This window comes from Frankliniella occidentalis, unplaced genomic scaffold (assembly GCF_000697945.3).
Source record: "Frankliniella occidentalis isolate FOCC.00 unplaced genomic scaffold, Focc_3.1 Scaffold171, whole genome shotgun sequence".
Lineage (NCBI taxonomy): Eukaryota > Metazoa > Arthropoda > Insecta > Thysanoptera > Thripidae > Frankliniella > Frankliniella occidentalis.
In genome coordinates, this window is record NW_026267297.1 from 201,020 (window position 1) to 210,236 (window position 9,217).

The following is a 9,217-nucleotide window of genomic DNA, read 5'->3' on the forward strand; positions in this document are numbered from 1 at the left end:
TCGGTTCCCAGTTTCGAGAGCTTCTATTGCAAAATTATATTTATATTGCAAAAAATGGCGTTGACTAATGTTTGCCTTAACATCAAGTCTATTTAATCTCGTCTCCCGAACTTGGCAATATTTAAAATAGTTTACAAGTCGTATATTGGATCTAACTGTCTCTGAATGTTTTTCGCGTTGTAAACCCAAAACCTAAGTTTTGTGTAGTTTTGTGTGATAACTTTTATTTTCTTGTGGTGATTCTCTTCCTGGAAATGAGGGGAAAGAAAAGGGTAGGGTTGTCTTAGGATGCCAAATTTAAGGCTGACATTCTCTTGTGTGTGTGTGTGACGCAGTGTCATCCATGCCCCCTCCCCTTCTCGTCCGCAAAATGCCGTCGACGGGAGGAGGAAAAAAAAATATAACTACCTCATACGGATCATGTGTTGGCTGACATTTTGGTGCGGCCGCGGAGTGCTGCTCCTCCTGAAAGGTCGCTGGCCGAAATTAAATTTTGTAGCGAAACGGGCAATAATGATATAGGCGCGCGTATGGTATCGGAGATGCGTCGGCCGTCGGCCTGCAGCCTGCGAGGTGGGCCGCGCGGGTGCACGCGTGTGCACCGGGTTGCATACCCTCGGACCGACGGGCGCTGGCCCATAGGCGCTTGCACTTCGCGTTGACTCTTGCACATTTTGACAGAGCAGATCGGTTTTTTATTTTATGACTTATTTATTTGTACGTTTGTTTGATTTGGTATCAACTCATCAAACCAAGTAAAATTTCGGAAAATTTAAACAATACTGCTGTTAAAGGAGTCGAGCTGCTAGAAATAAGCAGTTTTTGTTTTATTCCAAAAACATGTAGTTTTGGTTGGAATCAATGATTCCTATGTTAAAGGGCCAGGACAAAGATCGTATTTTCAATAAATGATTTATTTGAATCTATTTTGGTTGAGTCTTATTTTATTGTTCTGACTCAAGCATGCTCATACTCTTCGTGCATTTGTTTAAAACGACTTTTGTTTTGTTTTGCAGCGTTGACTGCCGAGGGCGAGAACTACACCATCGCCAGGGTGACCAGGGAGCACATGGGCGCGTACCTCTGCATCGCGTCCAACGGGGTGCCGCCATCTATCAGCAAACGCATCGGCCTCACTGTGGAATGTAAGTACTCTGCGAACAATAGATCATTTAACTACTTCAACTCCAAATCAATCTGTTTTTTTCCGACACCGCTTGGCCGCACGATATTTCCCCTCTCGCTCGCTGTGTGCGGCGAGCTTCCCCCCCTCCTAAAACGAAGGCGCGCCCTACTACCACCACCACCACCACACGCTCTGTGTATTGGAATAATTTTACAGACATAAACTGCTGATAGGTCTGGGGGGACGGAGAGCATCAGGCCGTTGGATCGGAAAGAACCGCAGCGAAGAAGGGCGGGGGAAGGAAGGAGGAGCGGAGAATGTCCTTGGCGATTGGCCACGCGATCGGGCCATCCTCCTCCGTACCCACCGCCCTCCTCCCCCCTCGCCTCTCCACGTCGTCGTCGGCCTCTCTAAATTCTCTCGTGTGTATGGAGTCGGGTCGGCCGGCCGCAGTGGGGTTGCGGTGATGACTGCCCCTCCCCTCCCCCGTCTGGCGCGTCCCTTGTTTGCGCGCCACTTTTTGATAATAGCGGCACGCCGTTGAATGTTCATTCCGTCGTGGCCGGGCGGCGCGGGGAGCGGCGGGGGGAATGTTACACCTCGCTCAGATTGGAGGAAGGGGCTTGGAATGTCACGGAGCCGCGCGGCGGCGGCGCGGGGGAAGGCCCACCGCCCCCCACTATACTGGCGAGCTGCTCGGACCAACGAGGCCGCTTTGATCTTTTGTTCGGCGGGGGAAAGCAAGCTGCCGCCTTGTGTGTGTCTGAACCGACACCGCGTCTCGACAAACCGCGAAATGAGGGGAGGGGATGGCGGCGGCGGAGCGGGAGAGATGGGGAGGGGGTGTTAAGACAATGCGGTGAATGGCATAAGCAAGCAGTCGGCGGCAGCCGGCGCCTCGACAATGGTTTGAATGATGACCAAGTTGGCCTCTTCTTTATGGCGCGCTTTTCTTCCCGCTCCGCTCCTCTTCGGCAGTTTTCCTTTTATTTCATAATGACCTCCGCTCTGCTGCGGAATACACGGTGCTTTGGTGGCGCATCATCGATTGTCATGTCTCGCCGCCCAAGAAGAGCGCCGTAAAATGGTTATCCGGTGGGAGAGAGAGAGAAGGGGTAGTCTCGCTATCCCCACCTCACTACGTGGTGTGGTGCGGCGCGAGAGGTGCGGCTCGTCTGGAGCACTAAAGTCGGCTGGAACAGACCCGAGACGAATAGGGCTGTTTGTCATGATTTGGAGCAGACAGTCTCGACTCCGTTGCGACTGACGCGCCGACGTGCGCCGCCGCGGCGAGCTGCTCCATGCGCTTGACACTAGTTTTTTTTTTTCTTATTTGTGTTTGTGTGTGGAAAGGGAGGGGGAATTATTTTGCTTATCGAAATGTCGATTTTACGTACCAGTTCAAAATAGAATATTCGAAAGCTACACGATCAAGTTTCCTTAAAAAGAGTTGTAAAGTTACACAATTTTAAATTTTGATTGTGAGATTTGAAAATTCTTTCCTGCACTTATTGCTTTTTCCTCGACAAGCAGAGATTTGAACTTTTTAAAAACAATCTCAAAACAAACATTAATTGTGCCAGTTGCGTGCGTAATGCGGTCTTTAATTTTGTTACCTTTTTGACAGTTTTGTTTGTATGTTCACTAAAACAATTTCTGCCTTTTCAGTTCCACCGGTGATCGATGTCTCCAAGCAGCTGGTGGGCGCGCGGCTGGGCCGGCCGCTGGTGCTGCAGTGCACGTCGCAGGCCTTCCCTAAGTCGCACAACTACTGGGTCCGGGCGGACAACATGCTCGTGCAAGGTGAGGACCTCGGCCGCCGTCGAGTGGAACAAGTAGTGTGTGCCAAAGGGGGGCGAGACCGCCGCGCCGGCCGCCACCCGCCGCGTACATCTGTAGGGGCGGCGGGGCCGGGCTCGACAATAGCTTCAATCAGAACGGCTTCTCGAAGCAAGCGTTTTGTGCCGACCGCGACACGAATAACAATTCCTTCTCTTCCTCTTCCCCTCACATACTTGCTCTCTCCGCCTTCTTGCGCCCCCGCGCCGTCGCTTTTCGCGCGCAATGAAAACGAGAGCGTCGTCCCTTTGCTTGCCTATACGTTACTTCTTCTTCGTCCGCCCTCTCCTCTTCCTCCTCATGCTTGTCGCGGGCTTCCCCCTGGGCGCCTCTCCCTGGGTCGGCATGACATATGATGATGGCGGCAGACAGTGAGGGCTCCTCAGTGAGATCCAAAGGGACCTTTTACGGAGTGCGGCACGGCGGCGGCGCGGGGGACCTGGGCAGGCCTGGCAGGTTAGTCAACGGCGAACGGCAATACCAAGCCGAGCCAACTAAATGTGTGGGCACAATGAGCGAAAGGCACAAAAAGTGAGAGAGATACCACGAAGTGTGTGTGTGTGTGGGGGGGGGGGATCCAGGAAAAGGGAGGAGCAGGAGAGAAAGGAGCGAGCGAGAAGAATATGTGTTCGTAATGAAACCATGACGAGGGGCGGAGGGTGCATGCGATAGCTGTGTTGTGATACAAGTGTTACAAGTGCTTCCCGTTGTCGAGAGCGTCGCGCGCGGGGGAGTTTGGCCCTTACTGCTTCCCCCGCGCGCCTCCCGCCCCTCCCGTCCGCCTGCTCGCCCTCCCCCATACCGTTCTCGACATATTTCTTTTTTTTTCCTCTTATATTTATTTTGGCTGCCTGGCCTTGGGTAGTCGGCGGGGCGGCGGCCCGCGGCACGGATCCGCTGATCATAAAAAGTTGAATTTGAAGAGGCAACCGCTGCTTGTTTGAAAAATTCATAGGGAACTTGTCCCTTATCCCGTATACAGTATGGGCCGTGCCTAGAAACTATTACTGAGCATGGGCTGAGGTACTTAGGATGCGAAGGGAAGACTCTCGTTCTTGATGCAACTGTAAACTAATCCTTTTCGCGTTTGCAGGACCTGGATACGAGACGGAGATGGTGGAGTCGTCGTACTCAATAAGCATGCGACTCACGATCGAGAGCGTGACGCACTACGACTTCGGGGAATACAAGTGCGTCAGCAAGAACTATTTGGGGGAGACAGAGCAGAGCATAAAAGTGGAACGTAAGTGCCAACTGTCTCTGAACGAAATGTAAACGTTAATCAAAACAAAATCTAGTAATGTGCCAAGAAAATGCTAAAAATCCCTTCTTTACATTGCAGATGTCAAATCGCAAGACACCGGTTGGGGGCCGGCGGCAACAAAGCTCCCCAAACACTCGAAAGGTAAGCTGAGAGCAAAGTTGATCAAAATTACCAGGGTTCGCACCCTTTCTACCCTCGCGTGGACGCAGACGATCGAGCGTCGATACCCCTTGCGCCAACGTAATTACCACGAACGTCGACTTTTCATGAGAGAGGGTGGATAAATTCTTCCGTCATTCTGATTATACCGCGGAAGGCGATACCCCGCGCGCAAGCACGACTCTACCGCCCGTCCACCCCGCTACCACCCCCTCACGCCAGTGCCCCTCGCGCGGAGGGTATTTCCGCGCTCACGACGTAACACATGCATTTCTATGGACACCTAATTGGCGATCGTTTTTTTGCAGGGAAATATCTGGGTAGGCCAGTGAGTGAGAACAGCATCGAAATACCGGACGCGGAGGAGTCGACGTCCGCCTCGTCTCCTGCGGCGCGCGCCATCGCCAATGTCTTCCTGGTCCTCGCGACTCTCCCCGGCGCGCTGAACTACGTCTGTCGGACTACGATGTAATCTGCGGCGAGCCATCTGTGAGGCTCTGACTGGAGCCGTAGCACTGACTGTAAATACACTGTACTTTAAGTTCCCGAGAGGCAGAGAGCTGTGTATCGTGTGTTTCCGTTTCTGGAGGTAGGCAATTTTTAATTTATTTATTTTCAAAGTGAAAGTGTATTATCTACAACGCTCTTTGGCGGTTCGGTTTAAGGCTATAGGTCGGTATCATTCAGATTTCAGTATGCTCTTGATGCCCACTTATAACCATGACGGTATTTAATATGAACGGAAAAATTGCTACAATTATAGCCTATTTATTTTAGTGTGTGAGGTTTAGTTGCGAAACAAATGTATAGAATATAAACTTAAATAACTTTAAGAATTTGTTTATAGTACGGTTTAAATAATAGTGTGCAAACAAGGATCACGACTAGTCATGCTATTGCTCAGATCGCGGAGGACGTATTCCGCGCGGACGTGAGAAATATATTATTTTCTTCTGTCGACCAGTTTGGAAAGGTCACGCTTTATTTAAAGAACTAACTTTGTGTGTTTCAGGGCAATTTTTCCTTTATAGCCTTCATACGGACGTTATATTGGAGGGAAGTTCAAAATCGATATTTACAAATTAAAAATAACATGCGTGGTGCGATTTTTAAAAATTATATGTGAGCCTACCATGATCATTATCAAGTAGATACCCTTACGTTAGCTCATATGTCCTTCGTATTGTGATGTTTTAAGCGTAATAATGTGTTTCTGTGTATAAGGTGTGTATGATGATAGTGCTAGGTCGCTGGACCTGAATGAATTGCAATTGGTATATGTGGTACCCTTTTCGCTTAAGTTGGTGATACCCCGTGAGTGTACATTAGCCTGCTATTGTCTCGCTTTTGAACACGGGGGTTTGCCAGTATTCTGTTCAATCAAATTAATTAAGGCTTTTATAGGTTAACGTGCAGTATGCACGATTGTCTCAATGGCTCTGCCAGCGATGTTACCCAAACGATGCAATACCCCCAGCCTTTGAAGTTTAAAGAGTGAAAAGAAAAGACTAGTCAACATATCAGCCAACCCATTAGGACTTGGCCCCCCTCTCTCCCTTGCCTCAATAATTAATGCTTATTTTATATATGACCTATTTCAATCAATGTCAATTTGGACAGGACTAAAATTAAAGTGCGTGCTTAGGAGTCATCCATGAAGTACGTCTGTGGTCACACTATTTAGTGGGGGGGCGGGGGGGTCCGATTTTAACTTTACGAAAGCCGAGAATACGATCACAGAGTATAGTGTTTTGAGCTCCAGGTTCATCACACAATTTCTTCCACAGCAGGAGAAACCTGTTAAATTAATCTTAAAAAAACAAGTTGTTACTAAGACGTGAAGAACGGGGTTAGGTAATTTGGTGTGGCGGACGTCCGAAAGGGTGCCAGTGCACGAAAACCGGCCGCAGTGGGTGGAGGGTTTTGTTTGCATTGTAAAGAAATAGTTTGCAAGCTTGTGAAGAACTAGTTCAGATCACAAAGCTTCGAAATTCTTTGCAAAGCAGCAAAGAAAATCGGTTGCAATACGAACCTTTTCTTTGCAAGCATTTTGCAATGTGTAGTGTGTATTCCGACCAAACAACAGCGGACGTACTTTATGGGTGATTCCTTACAGATTGACACGGCTGTGGCTGATTTTAAAGGCTTCTACTAGCGAGCGGCTGTTGTCCGAATTGCGGTCACGCCTCAGCAAATGCGTCTTCTTACTGATTCAGCGTTATTATGAAAATCATAAGCCAACATAATCGTGAAGTAAATCAAATCTGAAGGTATGTGGGCAACTGTATATTTCTGTATCCCTGTTACCGAATTAAGATTAGCTGTGTCAGTTTCAGGAAAATTTTTCTTTTGTTTTTATTGTACTATTAATGTACATTTTTGAGATTTATACAAAGTTATAAAGAAGATTGCAAGCATTGCAAGGCTATTCCCTATCCTGGTATATAAATCATGGAACAATTTACTCAATTATAGATGCAGTTTCCTGTCACAAATTTCTGAGTTTAGCCTGCCGAAAAAAAACTGCTAGTCTCTCTCCATTTACAACTGTAAAAAATTATTATGCGGATGTGTTTCATTAATACACTATGCCATTTTGATATAAACTTGCGATATTCTTAATTACCCGATTCGTATTCAATCACATATGGTTCTATTTTTCTCACCGCTCTGACATCATGTGCTGACCCCTACACACCGCACCCAACTTCTTCGATAAGTGCTTCCCTCACTCCAACATCAGTGGTGTGCGCCCTGTGTGGTGCAGCTGCCGCAACCAGCACCCTATGCAGTTTTTTTCACGCCTTCAAGCGAATTGAAGCCTAACATAACACGTTAGAATCTGCTGTCGACTTTATTTCAAACCCTAAGGAAGCACCTAAACACAACCATCAACATCCACGAGGATATGCAAGACACCAGTCGGTTGGCGAGTCGCGAGTTTGTTGACGTGCCCGATGAGAAGGCTGCCTTTGCCTGCCCTCTTGCCAGTTGATCGGCGTCGTATCTTTTAATATCTGTAACAGACCATTTGCATTGTGCCTCCTTTATTGTTTAAGAAAAGGAACTTCAGCCTAAAACAAAGTTTGTCACTAACCTGTTTCTCGGTATTTATCGAGAGTATTGTCGGACTCAGACACGTGTACTTCGTTGTCATGTCTGTTTTCTTTTCGTGAGCCTTTCTTTCCTGTAATAGTATGTAATAATTTTGCATTTACAATTGTTATGGAATTCCTCATTTAAGTACAAATATTTTACCTTTTCTATGTGTAGAGTGTGGTTTTGACGTTGACAGTGGAGTTGATGCCTGAGGTATTTCTGTCGGACGATAGACACTGCATAAAATATGTTTTTGATTCAGTTTTAATAACAATTTTAGTTTTTGAAAACTTACCTTCAACTTGAATTAGACCATCAGTTTCTCCTAAATTGTTTTTTGATACACATTTATAAGAGGTAAAGTCTACCTTTTGAATGTTTCTAATGTGAAGTCTCATTGTTATTGTGTAGTCCTTGTCGTACACTGATGGCTCGTGACGGGAACCTGCTGTGACAATCTCTCCATTTCTCGTCCAGTAGTTGATAGATTTCGGAAAGGCCTCCGACAAACATTCTAAAGTTAAATTTTGACCTTGCACTGCACCCACAAGTTGATTAGGAATCGTTATCATTGGCGGGACTGTAAGAAAAAGACCATAACCACTTTACAATAATGTCTTGTTGAAAAAGGAAACAAATCTTCAAATAATTGAATCTTACAATGAACGATAAGTTTGAGACGCTTGCTGACCGATGGCGGCACTCCGTTAGAAGCTATGCAGAGATACGCAGCCATTGACAGGCGGTCGACACGGTGAATAGTCAGGAGTGGCCCTTCGATACTTTGCTCTGGGATTCAATTCAAAACATGATCAGTCTTCCTGCCTTGAATATAGATTTTGGAATTGTTTCGGTCATTGTAATTACATTTTCAGGTACGCACCTTCGATGCCGTTGCCCAGCTTGATGTTTTTGCCGTCCTCTCTTCTCCACGTTATGATCGGCTGTGGCGAGCCCGTCGCCTCGCAGCGCATCGACACGTTGTGCCCTTCCCGCTCCACCATGTCTGTGCTCGTGTGGAAGTCGTCCAGGATGTTGGGCGGGACTAGTAAGGTAAGGCCATGATAGCATCAACATTATGGTTTCAGGATTAAAAACAGATGATTAAAATGACTTCGCTTTGGATGAGTACGGAAGATGTGCGCGTCTTACCGACAACGTCGAGGTAGCCCTGCTGGCTCTTCATGGGGTCCGTGTTGAGCTGGCACATGTACCAGCCGCGGTCCGTCTCGCGCACCTCCCGGATGTGCAGCTGCCAGGTGCGCTGGTCCGTGTCCGTCACCTTGACGCGGTGGTTCTTGGTGATGACGCTGCCGTGGATCGTGAGGATGGTCTGGGTGTCGACCTGCAGCCACGCCACCTGGGTAGACACAAGCGAAAGTCAGAGTTGAGCGAGACTGTCGCCGCCGCCGCCGCGCCCCTGACCTTCTTGTGGCCGCTGTAACCTTCTCTGATGAAGCTGCCGCCGTCTTGGCGCGCGGCCCGTAATGGCCCTGCTGCGGCGCTCCGTCTCTGTCACACGGGACTGACAATATGACGTTCTGGTGTGTTGTCACGCTATATTCACCTGAACACTTTTTTTTTCGACCTCCTTTTTTTTTGTACCCCAACAACCCCTCTTTTTCCCGTATCGTTTTATAAAGGTCCGTCCCCCGCACCGGCCGCTCCACCGCACGGTATTGAGTGGCGCGGCTCCCCCGCGGAGATACCCATCCATCACGGGACGCACG

General features: G+C 48.1%; 2 protein-coding genes across 3 annotated transcripts in view; one reads left to right on the top strand and one right to left on the bottom strand.

Moving 5' to 3' along the window:
• Positions 1 to 8,504, top strand: part of LOC113209265 (neurotrimin-like) — a 16,249-nt gene extending 7,745 nt beyond the window's left edge. Inside the window, exons 2-7 of one of the 2 annotated variants that reach the window (XR_008011632.1) lie at positions 1,017 to 1,145; positions 2,795 to 2,929; positions 4,059 to 4,208; positions 4,308 to 4,370; positions 4,697 to 4,977; positions 8,363 to 8,504. Coding sequence is in view for 1 of the 2 variants with exons in the window: in XM_052271735.1 (XP_052127695.1) it covers positions 1,017 to 1,145; positions 2,795 to 2,929; positions 4,059 to 4,208; positions 4,308 to 4,370; positions 4,697 to 4,860 (641 nt within the window). In the remaining variant the exon portion in view is untranslated. Of the gene's footprint in view, positions 1 to 1,016; positions 1,146 to 2,794; positions 2,930 to 4,058; positions 4,209 to 4,307; positions 4,371 to 4,696; positions 6,807 to 8,362 lie in introns of those variants that run through there. The other variant, XM_052271735.1, reaches the window with a different exon arrangement.
• LOC113209273 (lachesin-like) lies at positions 6,715 to 8,867 on the bottom strand. The gene is made up of 7 exons (XM_052271734.1): positions 8,640 to 8,867; positions 8,371 to 8,532; positions 8,148 to 8,276; positions 7,783 to 8,067; positions 7,647 to 7,706; positions 7,486 to 7,575; positions 6,715 to 7,405 (listed from the first exon to the last, which is right to left on the bottom strand). Exons 1-7 carry the CDS (start codon positions 8,695 to 8,697, stop codon positions 7,248 to 7,250), a joined length of 942 nt encoding a protein of 313 aa, XP_052127694.1. The 5' UTR covers positions 8,698 to 8,867; the 3' UTR covers positions 6,715 to 7,247.
• Between the last annotated feature and the right edge of the window lie 350 nt (positions 8,868 to 9,217).

Excerpts from the sequence above, each read along its gene's own strand:
- LOC113209273 (XM_052271734.1), bottom strand. The coding sequence starts at position 8,697 with ATGTGCCAGCTCAACACGGACCCCATGAAGAGCCAGCAGGGCTACCTC. Across the intron at positions 7,707-7,782 it reads TGGTCTAATTCAAGTTGAAG|AAATACCTCAGGCATCAACT; the intron begins GTAAGTTTTCAA and ends ATCGTCCGACAG. Across the intron at positions 7,406-7,485 it reads CGATAAATACCGAGAAACAG|ATATTAAAAGATACGACGCC; the intron begins GTTAGTGACAAA and ends GGTCTGTTACAG.